This window comes from Periplaneta americana, chromosome 1 (genome assembly GCF_040183065.1).
Source record: "Periplaneta americana isolate PAMFEO1 chromosome 1, P.americana_PAMFEO1_priV1, whole genome shotgun sequence".
Classification (NCBI taxonomy): domain Eukaryota; kingdom Metazoa; phylum Arthropoda; class Insecta; order Blattodea; family Blattidae; genus Periplaneta; species Periplaneta americana.
This window is the reverse complement of record NC_091117.1, coordinates 184627888-184644699: the sequence shown is the minus strand read 5'-3', so window position 1 is coordinate 184644699 and position 16812 is coordinate 184627888. Positions and strand designations below refer to the sequence as shown.

Genomic DNA, 16812 nt, shown 5'->3' with positions numbered 1-16812 from the left:
TTCTCTCGCACAGAGACTAGTTGCATGTTGTTGACCTAGTAGGCCTAATGCATTGTGTCATCGGAAGCTGTGACCTTGCTCAATGGGCTATTACCTTATGTAACCAACGAAGTTTGTTAATCAAGTCTAAACAATCACGACAATTAATTCGAAATGGGCCAAAGAGACCGGTCATTGAAATAGATTATTTCTTCTATGTTTACTTCGTGCGCACGTATTAAAGGCTTCCGTTTAACATATAGCTCAAGGACGAGGCAAAGTAATTGGAGGTCTTGGCTGAATTGACTCGCAGACTGAATATGAACAAAATCAACACAGTTGTTCGGGAGAAATGGCTGTGCACAGAAAAATTATGTTCTTGGTATGACAGGTGTGATATGCGTATCTGTGAAAATCTCTTATTGATTTTCACAATATTATAGAAAGTCGCCATTTTTATTTCGAGTAGGCCTCAAGATATTATACCTGTCTTCATGCCGAATATGCATTATTGTGTGTTACCGGAATTGAGTCTAGATCGTACTATTAATATTTAATTTAGAAACGTAATTACTGTTGAAACTGTGGTTGTTAGTACTTGCTTACCAACTAGCTAAACGTAGGCTATCGTACTCATTTCGTACTCTTGGATAATTTAGCTATGATCCTTGAAACGCGTTTTCATGGTACTGCTCAGGGTTCTTTTTTTTATTGGGTTAGTTTACGACGCTGTATCAACACCTCAGGTTATTTAGCGTCTGAATGAAATGAAGGTGATAATGCCGTGAAATGAGTCCGGGGTCCAGCACCAAAAGTTACCCAGCATTTGCTCGTATTGGGTTGAGGGAAAACCCCGGAAAAAACCTCAACCAGATAAAACTTGCCCCGACCGGGATTCGAACCCGGACCACCTGGTTTCGTGGCCAGACGCGCTGACCGTTACTCCACAGGTGTGGACTCAGGGTTCTGAATTAACACTGTTTTATTAATTAATATCTTCTGTCAGCGCAAGTTTTTTTTAAATCCCCTCATATTATCCAGTTTTCCAACCAAAAAGTTTATACATCTTGATTACACAACTTTTAACACAATATCACTCAGAATATAAAGTTTATATTGCTTTCACGTGTTAAATACTAGCTTACGGTACCTTGTTGACTAGTTTCGGCCTGTGAGCTATTCTCAGAACTGGGTGGTCTTCTCGCCTTCTGATTGCGTTTCCTGTGGGGGTGTGTTTGTGTAGTGTAATGTGGAGACAAAAAGTGTGTGTGTGTTCTGAAATTGAGTTGTGCGTTGAGGATTTGGTGCGGGTGTAGTTCTTTGTACAGGGACATCATTTTATTTTTACTTCAATTTTTATTGTACCTGAGTTTTTGAATGTACTTCACTCCCACTCCTTCTACTAATGAAGTTCAACCGTCCTCCACACAGATCCAAGACGTAAACAGCACGTTCCAAAAATATGTTCGCGTTTTCCAGTGACGAAAGAGCTTTCAATATTGAATCATTTTCGCACAGGTACTGTCGTCCATTTGCCTACGTCGCATCCCGGTTTCCCCCACGCGCTTCTATTCGCCTCTTTGTAAAGGCTAGTGGCTGGACTGTCTTAGCTCTTTTCTGAAAACATTAATTTCTGTTCGGAATTGGACGTCTACGTAATATTATACAACTGTTTAAAATAACTTAAATAAAAGGGTCTCGTTAAGTAATTACCTTTTACGTGATTTTCCTCCTTTCTACGACCCTGCGACATAACCACTTGGACGGACAGTATATTTCGGGTCGGGCAGAAGTTAAGATTGAATTTACAGTACGTAAGGTACTCTTTTATAGAGTAAGCACAGAATTATTTCAACATGAGTTACTGGTACGAAGGACAAAACTGGTAATTGGAATTAGGTGCAATAGTCTAGTGCGATAATATGCACATTAGAACTGAAGTGTGTATCGAAATGAACGGCCATCATTTTCAAAAAGTGTTCAAATATCCATATTTTATTATTTTTCAATTTAACTTCATTCTCTATAGTGTACGCTAATGTGCTATAGAAAGTATAATATACACTGCATAATGAATACGTCCGCATGGACAGCTCAGTTCGTGAATAAAAAAACTCATTGTTAATTCTGTACTGTATTTTGATTAAACAAAAACCTAATGAAAATTATCAAACTCAAAATCACAATATTGCCTAGTTTACGTAAATGGATGAACTACTTTTCTTCCTTCCTATACATAGTATATTACGCCAGTATCATCTAACTCCAGTCGTGGAAGGTGTTAGCAACCGTTCATCCAAAGGTATAGCCAGGTTAATATTAGAAATGTTAGTAAAAATAAAATGATGTCCCTGTATTGACTTCAAACGATAAGAACTGCTTCATTGTGCTGTACTTACTGATGTGGTACACCTAAAGAAGCCTACAAACGTTTTATAACCTAGAATAGGGCTGTCCAAATACTTAATTTGTGCTCAACTTATCTTATAATTGAAGTGTAATTAAAATTAAAATTAAGGTAAGTGAAATTGAAATGATAAATGAAAAACATTAAAGGGCGTGTCAACATTATCGAAATAAGATTAAAGGATTCTTAGAGAAACGAATATTACGTGCATGTATAATTAAATTTTCTCTTTATTGAAAGTGTACAAATACATTTTTTATCCACTGTATGTAGCAATCTGATAACCAGGAATCTCTCACACCACTAGAATGAATAGAGGATTACCAAAGAAGAAATTCAGAGCGGGCCAGCGTATAAGCACAGCCTAGTATATACAGTCACGAAGCTTGAGTTGTGAGAGTACTAGGAACAATAGACTGTGCCGGTAGTATTTCGCAATGTCTGTAATAAGGCGATAGTAGCGATCCTAGTGGTTAGCAACTATCTATGGATGCATATTCCCTATGTATTGAGCTTCGTGACTATATACTAGACTGTGGTATGAGCTTATCCAACCTATATCCTGAATTGGTAGTTAGACGATGATCGTAATGATGATTACGGTGGAGATATGGTTGGATGATGAGCATGTTGACGATGATGACGACGATAAATATTCACTATGATAAATGTGTTCCCCAAATTCAGACAAAATAAAGTATGTCCATAAATTGTTTCAAGTTTCATTGGCCAGAGTGTGTGGAAGAACATTCTGATTTAACCATGGTCTTCATGGTTAGAATTCTGCACAGTCCATAGACGCTTGTTTTTTGTCAATATTATACCTAGGATTATTTTAGACCAGGCCTGCACAAACAGCGCTCAACGAGCGCGCGCGCTCCTTCGGAGCGGGAGAGCGGTGTTTACCGCTCGCCGAAACGGAGAGGAAGATACGTCAGAATGACATAGACTTGCTATATAGGTAGAGAGAGGGAAACGACCACTCAGTTATCTAGTGGAGTGCAGTGTGTAGGCCTATTCTCAGTAACTGTTTCACGTTGATTATCTACTGCTACAGTGCAGTATGGAGGAATCTAAAAGACGGAACGTAACATTTAACGATTTACAGCTCGAACTTATTGACCTTCAATGTGACCTAAGGGCTAAAGACCGTTTGAATAATACTACTAGCCTGGTTGAGTTTTACAAGACTAAACATTACCAATAATATCCACGACTACACAGGCTGCCTGTGAAAATGATTGCTATGTTTGGCTCAACATTTATATTTGTGAGCAACTGTTTTCTATAATCAACTTTAATAAAGGCAGACATCGAACATCTGTAACATGTTTCATTACGATCAGTAGGCTACTGTTCCTTTCAGCTGCCAACAGCATAAAACCTCATTTTCATGTACTGATAAATAAAAATATAACAAAATGATATTGTACATTTAAGTAGCTATAGAATTTCTATTATTTCTGTAAAATAAATATTTCTTTATTAATTAATAATAGTGCAAGATAGTTTTGTAAACACTGAACGGGAATTCATTTCATGAACACCTTGTGTATATTTTGTACGAGATCACCCCATCTTCCAGTCCACCCTTATACAGAGCGCAGCTAATATCTGCATTCCGCTCATGAGCTGTGAGCCGGCTCGGAGAGCGCAAACTTTGTGCAGGCCTGTTTTAGACTAATACCAGTGTCCTGCTGATCCCATCGAATCTCATTCCACCATGAATTTAAAAGACATGTTGGTTCAGAAAAGTGTGAATGCAATTAATAATTATATATAATAAATTTTCAGTCAAATACACTTTTCAGTTTGTGAGGTCAGATAATCTGTTACATCACAATATTTATTACAAAGTCACTAATATTGTCTGGACGTAAACAACTGAACAACTATACAAATATGGCATTCACCACGACGAATTAGACTGCGTTCTCTCCTACCAACAGCATTTGCATCACAGCTTTTTCCATCCCTTTTAAATTTATACATTATATATAACATTTTAACACAGTTAATATCAAATTGTACAAATTTAATTTTAATGATATGACCTAATGAGAATACTCAGCCTTAATTGTATAAAGTTAATATCATGCTGTGCCTTTCCTTGTTTTATACACATACGAGAACCTAGCATCAGTGTTCAGCTTTACCATGTACAGTTTACCTCAAGAGGCACGAAACTTATATACTTGTAAATGCCAGCACGTGCATTACTTACTATATCATTAATTGTTAGATCAACTATCACCTAATTTAAAATTATTTGCATCTCATGCACCTGATGATGACTTTTTAAAGTCGAAAATATTAGTGACTTTGTAATAAATATTGTGATGTAACAGATTATCTGACCTCACAAACTGAAAAGTGTATTTGACTGAAAATTTATTATATATAATTATTAATTTCATTCCACCATGTCACGCATAATTAGTTCTACAAAATCTCAAAATATGACGTTGCGATAAACCCTCTAGGTGGATGCGAAATACTCTCCATGTAGAATGATGTTCAATATTTATAATATTCTTATAGTATAAAACATTTAAATTATCATAAATCCTCAAGGAGTGACTCCTTCAGTAAGTTAGAATATTGCACTCACGCGAAGGCTTCTCATGTAGCGATATTCGGTCGGCATGCACAGTAGAGGCAAAAAAAAAAAAACCGGACCCATCCTTGTAGCTGATACAAAAGAATCCTGTGCTGTGCATTGTGTCAAACTGTGGTAATTTCAATATGGATAGTGAAGCCAGAGGTATGTACTGCTATTTAATGTAAAAATACGCAGTTATCTTTGCCGAATAGAGGTATGGGCTATTCCATCTCAAATCGACCGAAATATAGAGAAAATTGACCTTGCAATTTTTAAATACAATGAAACTTTTTCTGTCCGTTGACAACTGTGATACAAAGCTTTGTGCAAAGTTTCAGGTATCAGAACTTCATAGTGTTTAAATTAAAAATATTTAAATTTATCGTATTTTCATAAAATTAGCAACTTTAAACTCTTGTGGCTCCGAAACCCTTTCACCCAATGATCAAAATCATGGTATATTTTGATGCTGATAAATTAAAGTTTATATTGACATGTAAACAGTTTTTCTTACTTTTTATGGAAATGGAGAAATTTAGATTTTTCTTCATCAAGACGCCTTTGCCCACGAAAAAATATTTTTAAAATATACGGTATATTTAGATTCAGCATTGAAAGTACAAATAAAAACATATTTTTTACTGGTGCACCGTTGATAAGAAAGTATTGAACATATCAAATAAAGAAAATCAATAGTACGCGCGTGAACTAACCAGCTGACTGTAGGTAGTCCAGACAAGCAAGGCCAGGAGACAAACACGTGATGTGTCGTCTAGCAGTCATGGCTGGGCTAGCTTTATCACAAGTTTTCATGAACACAGGAGTAATATGACGCCCAATGCTCGCGTATCTTCAGCTCTCGGCCAGTGCGTGGAGTATTGCGCCGTTCAAGTCTAGGCGTGTGAAAATAATTTGTTTAATACCCTCGAAACTTATTGCCGAGCCACTAAGCAAACAATGGCGAATCCCTCTTAATAATGCAAGGCTTTTTCTCAATATTTTTTACATTTTTACAAATGGCCAAAAAGCCTAAAAGTAAGTAAAATCAGATTATCTGTCTCTCTGTATATAATAAAAATAAGTATTACTTCTTATCATAACCTACTAAATGTCAGCTTCAAAATGAGCTCCCGTTCAATGTTCTGCAGTAAATTGTTCCAGAGTTCTGAGCGCTAAAAGAGGCTTGTTTTTATAAAATACGCTAAATTTTTCGCTCAATAGTACGAAAACCGTTTGACTTTCGATAGTATATTTTTGAAAATGCACTGTCCTCAGCACCTTGTATAAATAGGGAAAAAATTAGAGTATAAAGAAAATGCAAGGTTTTTTACTGATCGATTTCATATGGAATAGCCCGTATAAATGTAATATTGATGCCAGATGAAAATAAAACTGTCAAAGTTTTTTCGTCTGTAAGTTTGAGGCACTGAAGGAAACAAAAGACGGTAAGAATTGAACAAATGCAATAAATTTCATTGTTGCAATTAATTATACAACATGGATGTGTTTTGTAACTAGCAAAATTTGAATCTGTGACTCTGAAATCAGCTACAAGGGTCGGTCCGGTTTTTTTTTTTTGCCACTACTGTACACAAGGCACAACATCCAGTCTCTGTGAGAGGAAGGCACTTCTGCACTTCCTTACTAGGAACCGATTTCGAGTCTACTGCAGCCGCGGCGAAAATGCGACTCACGAGCACATTGTGGCTCGCAGTGCTTTTCTCTCGCTTCCTACCTAAAACCCCCACTCTCTTACTCACTGGAGTCAAACTCCGTTCTATTTGTATTTGTCTCGGACCTGCGAATGGCGTATCGTCGCAATATCTCTCTCGAAACCATGTACCTCTACAAAAAACGAAAGTTTCAAGTAGGATGGGAGGATGCATTCTTTTGCTTACAATATGATGAAAATATTAAATGTATGATTTGTTCACAAATATTAAGGAAAACGGTTGTATAACATAAAACGGCATTATAAGTTACTACATGTTACTGATGAAACATTAAAAGGTTTATTATTACTATTATTATTATTATTATTATTATTATTATTATTATCATTATCATTATCATTATCATTATCATTATCATTATCATTATCATTATCATTATCATTATCTCTGTACGTCGATTCTTTTACAGCAGATGTACGAATAATGCGGTTAGATTTTCAATTTAAACTCACAGATTTACAATGTGACGTTAAATGAAAGCTAGATGTAAGGACTTGACAGATATTGAACTTTTGAAATCTTTGGAAAAAAATAAATATTTGAAGCTTCATTCTTTCACTTGCTCTGTTGAAGCCATGTTCGCTGTAACTTACGTTTGTGAAAAATTATTTTGAACAATGAAAATAGTAAAAATCAAATTTAGATCACGACTGACAGACAAATACCTTCGTGATCAACTATGACTGGCAGTAAGTGACATAATTCCTGATTCTGAAACTTTGTCGCAGAGACTTTCTGAAGACAGTTAATTTTAGGTTGTGATAATGTGTCCTATGTTTTCTTGTTCATTTCTTTCTTCGTTACACGTCCTAAACATTAACTTCCCCTTCGGTTGTCTGCCTCCCTCCATAGGTGCTATGCACGTTGCAGCTTACACAGTGGCTCGGCGCACCATGGCCTTTTCGCCACGGCTGGTCTACTGGGTTTGTAGCCATGAAGTCCAAGAATTTAGTCTCAAATGAGAGTAATAAAATAAAACAATGTTTATCCGACTTGAAGTCAGGGTCGTGGCTTAGAATTCCATCGTATTGTCTGTTGACCAGTATTGTGTCCCGTGTTCCCTTAAATGGATATCTTGCGTCAAGCTGATGACCACAACACTGCAGGCCCACTGAACGTTCATTTATTACAGGTCGAAACAAAAGGCTTCAACGATAAACTACGCTAGATATTCTGTGACAAAATTCTGCTTGGCATGGAATTGGAATGAAATTTACGGGAGGGGGGCACTATGGCCCAGCACTGCGACGTGTTACGATCTATTGCACTAGCCTCAAGCTAGGCGCATTGCCAAACTCAAATCGGCTGACTACACTAAGGTTCTCTGCGTACCCAGGTTTCGAGCAGGCAACCCCCCCCCCCTCTTCCCTAGGCCAGCCGGCGATCGGGGAATGCTATGAAATTTTTTTATTTTAGTAGATTATTTTACGACGCTTTATCAACAGATTAGGTTATTTAGCGTCTGAATGAGATGAAGGTGATAATGCCGGTGAAATGAGTCCGGGGTCCCAACACCGAAAGTTACCCAGCATTTGCTCATATTGGGTTGAGAGAAAACCCCGGAAAAAACCTCAACCAGGTAAATTGCCCCGACCGGGAATCGAACCCTGGCCACCTGGTTTCCCGGCTAGACGCGCTAACCGTTACTCCACAGATGTGGACAGCTATGAAATGATGACGAAATGGTGGCGGAATGATGTACATGCCTAACATGGGGAAAAACGGGAGAATCCCGAGAATAAACCTCAACTGCGACCTTATCGGCTACAAGTGTTACCATCGATTTTTCAATAAAAATTCCCAGGCCTAACCGGGACTCGAACTCGGCCCGCCTGCGTGACAGACTGGAGGTCTGACCACTCAGCCACCGCGGGAGTAAAATTCTCCTTAGAATAATGTTTCGACATTTTAATATTCCGAAAGCGTAATAAATCCATCTTTGACATTCTCATTCTCATTCTCAATGTTATAAATATGGTATTTCCGAATTGATTAACGTTTTAACACTTGCTGCCAAGCTGACAATATCTAACATTCTAATATTCTTACATTACTAACTAAAAAAACTAAGAATTTTCGGACATATGTTTATGTAAACTTTTTTTTTCTTGTTTTGGTGTGAGGAACATGCCCCCAAGGTTTGTCGAAATATTTCTGAAACACCCTGTGTATGTATGATATGTACAGAAATATAGTAAACATCATAAAGATAATGGCAAGAAATTTTCTTCGTTTCATCTTGAGAGAAACAGTCAATAGATCTACAAATTGCAGTGAATAAGGTGACTGAAGTTGTAAACTGCATAGGCCTAATATGAAAATCTGAGACAAAGACATTTAATGAATTTTTTTAGTGGGTTATTTTACGACGCTGTGTCAACATCTAGGTTATTTAGCGTCTGAATGATATGAAGGTGATAATGCCAGTGAAATGAGTCCGGGGTCCAGCACCGAAAGTTACCCAGCATTTGCTCGTATTGGGTTGAGGGAAAACAGCGGAAAAAACCTCAACCAGGTAACTTGCCCCGACCGGGATTCGAACCCGGGCCACCTGGTTTCGCGGCCAGACGCGCTGACCGTTACTCCACAGGTGTGGACGACATTTAATGAAAATACCACATGATATGCAATGACACATGACAGGATAATACGACAGGCAAACAATGTCAACCACCTCTTTGAGGATCCATATATATCGTACTGCAAAAGGAAGATATAAATATTAAACTAAGCAAGTTTTATACAACAAGACATACGTACATACTATACACTAATGGACACGATTCGGAAAGATACTCAAATTAAATTTGATAAATTGATGATAGTTCTGGTACTAACATAGGCTATGGGTCTGAAAACTGAACAATTAATAGGACAGACGGGAGGACAATAGAGCAAAAGAAATGAAATTCCTACGTTTGGTAGCAGGTGTAATCCTTCTAGATAGATAAATAGTGAAAATATCAGAACAGAACTGAATATCTTCAATCTATATACACCGTGCGAAAAGGCCATGGTGCGCCGAGCCACTGTGTAAGCTGCAATGTGCGTAGCACCTATGGAGGGAGGCGGACAACCGAAGGGGAAGTTAATGTTTAGGACGTGTAACGAAGAAAGAAATGAACAAGAAAACATAGGACACATTATCACAACCTAAAATGAACTGTCTTCAGAATGTCTCTGCGACAAAGTTTCAAAATCAGGAATTATGTCACATACTGCCAATCGTAGTTGATCACGAAGGTATTTGTCTGTCAGTCGTGATCTAAATTTGATTTTTACTATTTTCATTGTTCAAAATAATTTTTCACAAACGTAAGTTACAGCGAACATGGCTTCAACAGAGCAAGTGAAAGAACGAAGCTTCAAATATTTATTTTTTTCCAAAGATTTCAAAAGTTCAATATCTGTCAAGTCCTTACATCTAGTTTTCATTTAACGTCACATTGTAAATCTGTGAGTTTAAATTGAAAATCTAACCGCATTATTCGTACATCTGCCGTAAAAGAATCGACGTACAGAGATAATAATAATAATAATGATAATAATAACAACAATAATAATAATAATAATAATAATAATAATAATAATAATAATAATAATAATAATACTTAACCTTTTAATGTTTCATCAGTAACATGTAGTAACTTATAATGCCGTTTTATGTTATACAACCGTTTTCCTTAATATTTGTGAACAAATCATACATTTAATATTTTCATCATATTGTAAGCAAAAGAATGCATCCTCCCATCCTACTTGTAACTTTCGTTTTTTTATAGAGGTACATGGTTTCGAGAGAGATATTGCGACGATACGCCACTCGCAGGTCCGAGACAAATACAAATAGAAAGGAGTTTGACTCCAGTGAGTAAGAGGGTGGGGGTTTTAGGTAGGAAGCGAGAGAAAAGCACTGCGAGCCACAATGTGCTCGTGAGTCGCATTTTCGCCGCGGCTGCTCTACAACATGGGTATAACCACATCCAAAGGCTGCACAAGGAAAGAAAGAGTCGCAAAGATGATACTTCAACACACCCACAGGGATGAAAAACTATTGGCCGCCCATTGACAAGAGTGCACAACTCGTTCTCTTGATGATGAAATAGGGAATAGAGACTAAATCCAAGAAACAAAAAGACGAAGACGATTATGGTTATTCTAGATTTCAACGCTGAAGGAAGAACCAATTTAAACCACTGATAATACGCTATATAATGCCAATGATATATCACATAATGGAGTACAAACTTACTACAAGAGTTTTCATAAAAATAGAAGTTTAGGCCTATCATATTTGATTTGGGAAAAGCATAACGCGGAGTTTGTGTCTTCATGTATATAGCTTTATATAATAATAACAATAATAATAATAATAATAATAATAATAATAATAATAATAATAATAATAATAATAAATAATAAATTGTAATTAATAATTCCTAATAACATATATGGATCATATGCGGAGACTAATAGGAAGGCAGAAAATAAGAAAGATTGGAGAATGCTTAGTTTGCGGTGAAAGACCTGCCCTTGGGCAGAAACTATGAATGAATGAATAATAACAAGAATAGTAATGCTCGCGAGTTACGTAGCTACACTAACTTGTTCCGGTTTTAATCAAGACAGACCATCACCACCATTTTTCGACCGATTAATAGCTCTTCGTTGTGAAGTTTATAATCGTTGGTATTAAACGTTGTCAGTCCTTAGAAATCACAATGTCGTAGCTGTCATTACTTTAAGTAACGTCAGAATAATTTTTCTTTCAACATTAGACCCTCCTTACTATACTACAGCAATTACTTTTCAACAACTGTTTCAGATATTTCCGCCTCACGAATTAATACTGCATGCATTTACTTTTAAAATATAGTAAATATGACAACATTAATCATTCATATACTTTCCTTTAGGAATAGTGAACGGGAGAAGTGTTCGAGGCAGAAGAAGATAACAGATGATAGAAGACATTAAGATAATGTGGATAATATGCTTTTAAGCTTTAAGCTTTCTTTTCTTTCTTTTATATTTATTTGGGTTCGTGGGACAATACAACAAAAGATTTCATAGCCTCAAATAAAATAAAGTCATAATACATATTAAGATTTCATCCAAAAATAATAAAATAACTATGAGGAAGGCAGAAAATAGGAAAGTTTTGAGAGTGCTGGGTTGCAGTGGAAGACCTGCCCATGGGCAGAAAACTTATGTATGTATACTTTCCTTTGTAGTTAGAGATAATAAGATAATAACTGCCTCCCATTGGAGGTAGCCCAGAAGGACTCAGTATACTCTCCTACATGAATTTTACAATATTAAATGTTTACATAAATTTTGTAGAAAGACAATTAAAATAAACATATATGAATATAAAGTGAATAAAAAAAAATTAAACAGAGTGAATATGATGACTCAGAATAATTAAAAATTTAAAAACACATCAATTTTTATACATTGGATTAACCTAATTTAGAGCATCAGTTTAGTGCTTAGCCTTTGACCTGGCAAAGCTTCATTTCTCACACTAGTTTATTAAACCTTGTCGAACCGTAAAGAAAACAACTATCGAAATGACAATATTATAGTATTGTGAAATTTTAATTTTCCTACCAATTTTTTTCTATTGTTCTATTAAAATTATAGCATATAGCCTTTTAACCTGTTGTATCCTACAGGATACATTGTCAATTTAAGGGTTAGCAATTTTTTAATCGTTTGTTTACACACTGTGAAATTCTCATTCTTCTGTTCCATGCACCGCATTTTCAGTAGATATTATTGTTTCCACGATAGAATGAAACGGAAGTGAAAAATCAGTTTCATAAATCAATTCACTAATAGTATTCTAATTAATAATTAACTTCCTCCCGATTGGTCTCTTTTTTACTTATAGAAAAGTATTCTGATTTTAATTAAAGAATTTCTTATATTAAAACTGCATATTAACTATGTATCCTGTTTCAAAGAAATTATTGGTAATGGTGCAGCATGTTCAGTGTAACAGATAAGAAAATACATTACACTTTAATGCTATCATTAACACTCTACACCAACTGTTTAATGATCTTCCCTCTTTATCCAACGTCTTACTTCCACGCCCCTTGTGATTCACCACAACTACCCCTATCACACACGCCCACGAAACCACATCTGAGAACCCTCCTATCAGACACGAACATTCAAACGTAATATGTCATAATGTTCAAAACGAGGATGAAAATGGTACTCACCACATTATCTCCGATGATTGACCTTTTTTGCACACCTCTTGTCTTGTGACCTTCATGTCTTCCTGGAACAGGCATCCCGAAACTTGAACCAGGACACATCACCAATGTAACAACCACTATCGAGAACACTGTCCAACACAAACTATGACAACCACTATGTTGGAACCTAGCACGCATTTTGAAACCACACAATCTTCTTGTTGTAGTCCTTCCGCTCATCCTTTGGATCACAACAATGTTATTGCCTCCATTAGTAGTGTGACACACATCATTGCAGTCTACTTCACAGTCCAGCACTGGCGGCATTTCTAACCTCAATAATGCGGCCATCATCTCGATTGTATTTTCAAGTAATAAGTTTTGAATACACCTGTCGTTATGGTAACAATATTTATAAATAGCTCGCAGTCAGTATCATGCAACACATAAAGCATGTCTTCCTCTATTGTGTTGATTTCATAGTGTAAAACTGTCTTGTATAAAGTAACGAAAAATATGTCAAATATAACAAAGAAAAGTTAAAATAAATATATATCACCAAAAATTAAAAATTTGTCCTCGCGAGTCTCGCTTGAAAAATGTTGCGCTGTTGTCACACCACGAGATGCGAACAATGACTGAACATAACCTCGAACAATGTATGACAGATTCGACTTGTGTAATTTAAGTCGGATGTAGATAGAGCGGAAGGAACACGTTGTTGTCTAGTTCACTTTTTTTTTATCAGCGGGAATCACCAGACCACCACCACGTCACCAGATAAAGAAAACATTTGAAAGACAAGCACGGTTAGGCGTTGTGGTTTTCATTTTGCACAGACAACGGCTACAGTGACTTTTTATCCATCCACACTTGTTACGGCTAGAAATACCACAACAAACACGTCGGACTCACTTCCTGGCACGACCATTCAATTTGGTTACGAGTGAAATAAAACAAAAATAAGCACAACCACAACGATAAACGCGTTCAGTGTGAGACAAATGACTGACGTTTGCGTTACTGTATTGTTTCAGACCCCACTCCTGGGGGGGACACCGCGGCGGCGATTGTAAGGGCTTAAGAGGGACCCATATAGGGTCCCTGCACTCATTTGTGTCGGTAGGGTGGAGTGTTGAGTAGCCGTGTGCCCGGCTCGAACTGCAGTCGCCGAGTGCCGACTGCCATGCGTACTACGGGACAACAGTCAATTCTGGGAGACCCTGGCATCGAACCGAACGAGACTCCCTCTCTCTCTCGCTCCTAACTACTACAGCGCTTGTGACGGCGCAGACTGGAACGAAGCCAAGTTTGGTAGAGACAGAATGGTGAATACGTGTGTAGTGGAGGGGAGGTCTTCCCAGTGCGATGTGATATGGCTGGAATTATTCAAGCCAGGGCCAATATCCTCTCGGCTATATATGACGTTTGTTCATTCATTCGTTTCACTGAGTAAGGTTATTCATCGATCCGTCAGATTCGATAACGAGTTGAATCCTGTTACAAACATGTGGATTGAAAGTTTGTTCATTATTCAACCCCGTTGGTGCTCTTACTTAGAGCTTAATAAGATCTCGAACAGCGTAGAGAGACATAATTATGGAGAAAACTACCAAGTCTGTTAGGAACAAGAGATGGAATAAGAGAATGGAGAAATGCAAAAGTGAAGGAATAAAGCAAGATTTAAAGAAGGGAAGGGAGGAGAAGAGGAAAACAGGAGTAAAAAACATAAAGAAGAAAGAAAGAGAAAAGAAGAGTGAAAATAGGTTAAAGAAGAAGGGAGTAACTAGAAAGAATATACAAATAAAGAAGGAAAATACATGAAGGATAAAAGAAAAATAGAAGATGGAGGAAGGAATACAGAAAGAGAGAAAGAACGATAAAAGAATAAGAGAAGAGAGGTAGAAGCAAGAAAGAATTATAGAAAGTAAATAGGAAAAAAGAAAGGAAAATAATGACACGGGTAGAAAAGATCAAAGATAAAATGAAAGAAAGAGAAATAGTGAAAAACGAAGAATAATTCCGGAGAGAAGAAATTAAGAAAGTAAAAATGGCCAATGTGAAATAGAAAGAGAAAAAATATATAAAGAAGAGAAAGGAAAATAACGGATGATAAAACAAGAAATTGAAGAAAAATAACATCACACAACAAAAATAAAAATTCATCTGAAGAAAAATTAGCTAGTCATTATAGAAATCAATAGGTAGATTTAAAAATTGTAATAGAAGTTTCCCGTCAAAATCTAACTATATAGTGTAAGTTACATGAATTCCTATGCGTAAAGTAACATATTATAACAAGAATTTAATATTATGATGCTTTAAATTTTATTTCGCGATTACTAATAACCAGAGACCGGAAGTTTAGGCATTATGAATCATTAAAATAGGCAGGCAAAAAGGTATCATAAATAGCTCAAATAAGCAGGCAAAAGGCATTATAAATAAAATACGCAATAAAAGGCAATTACAAAAACCTTGCACTTTCCACAAAGGGATTTCGGCAGCAAGAAAAGCTGTACATAAGTCGAGTGCAAATTGAGATTTTCGACTCGATGTTGAAATTACTGTTGGAAGCAAAGAAATCTTCTTCCCAGTAGCCTTGGAAAGTGTATTTTTGTGTTTGGTTATACTGATATGTTGCGATATGAAATATTTAGCTAGCTACAACAACGTCGCAATGAAAACTGAAAGAAAAATGACCGTTAAAAATAACGTTATATCTGCACTCATTGTTGCCTTGTCAAATAAACACAAGCGATAATTAAAACGCTTATTGTTATACATTTTTGCACGGCAGCACTCATTGTAACAAAGAGAATATGAACTGACAATAATATACATTGTAGCGGTTATAGAAATAAATTAAAATATACCTGTAGGCAATTTTTAATAATAATAAATTAATAAATAATATATAAATAATCAAATAAAGACAAAAAATATTTATTTTGTAAATTAGGCATATATATTAAAAAGGGCAGAAAAGGGCAACATAAAACTGTGACGTTTCAATCACAAAGGTAGAATTCGTACAGATTTACTTTCAAAACGAATATAGATTTAGCACATTTAAAAAGGCATTCTGCCAAAGTTCCGGTCTCTGCTAATAACACATAGGACAATATTAAGTCCATATAAATGCTTCATTTTCTAAGTTTCTTTTTCAAGCCAATTTTCTCTTTCTCTAAAGAAATCAACGATAGTCATCCGCCATTGTAGAATCAGAGAGAACTTTTTCCATTTAGGCTTGGTTTGGTGTAACGCTTCCTTCATTCTCACGTTTCCAGGGAATAGTCCAAGCGTGGATGGAGATGAATTTTAATAGACACATGGCATCCCATGTTCTGTAAAATTGTCACATGGAACTCACATTATCATCTTTATTCCCAAGGAAACTTTAAATTCTTGAACCTCTGTCTTGCCAAGCTGTATTAACTTAGATTTCTATCCTTTGCCTTCTACAAATTTTCTTGTCTGAATTCCAATGAAAATAGAAATACAAGAAAAGTGAAGCCATTAAAGAAATAATTTTCTTTGAGTTTGTACACGATAAATTGGTAAATATAACCTATATCTTAAAAGGAAAATCCACTTCATGCCTTATACAGTAGCTTATCAGTTAACTTATAGGGTCTAATAATTTCATATGTAATAGTAGAAGAGGAATGTTTTAGGAATCAGTTAATTGGATATTGTTTATATTTCTTTCACCAGACATGGAAGGCAGAAAATAGGAAACATTGGAGAATACTGGGTTTGCAGTGAAAGATCTGCCCTTGGGAAAAACACTATGAATGAATGAATACCAGATATATTTTTTTGTTTCAATAATGCATATTGGAGTATTGTCTATCATGAAAGTAACACAAATATAGG

At 36.1% G+C, this 16812-nt stretch overlaps 1 protein-coding gene across 1 annotated transcript in view; it reads right to left on the bottom strand.

Annotated features, from left to right (window-relative positions):
- The window catches only part of LOC138705118 (matrix metalloproteinase-2-like), a 672465-nt gene extending 658294 nt beyond the window's left edge, over positions 1 to 14171 (bottom strand). The window contains exon 1 of the mRNA XM_069833774.1: positions 12955 to 14171. Coding sequence (XP_069689875.1) covers positions 12955 to 13287 — 333 coding nt within the window. The 5' untranslated portion in view covers positions 13288 to 14171. The remainder of the gene's footprint in view (positions 1 to 12954) is intronic.
- Between the last annotated feature and the right edge of the window lie 2641 nt (positions 14172 to 16812).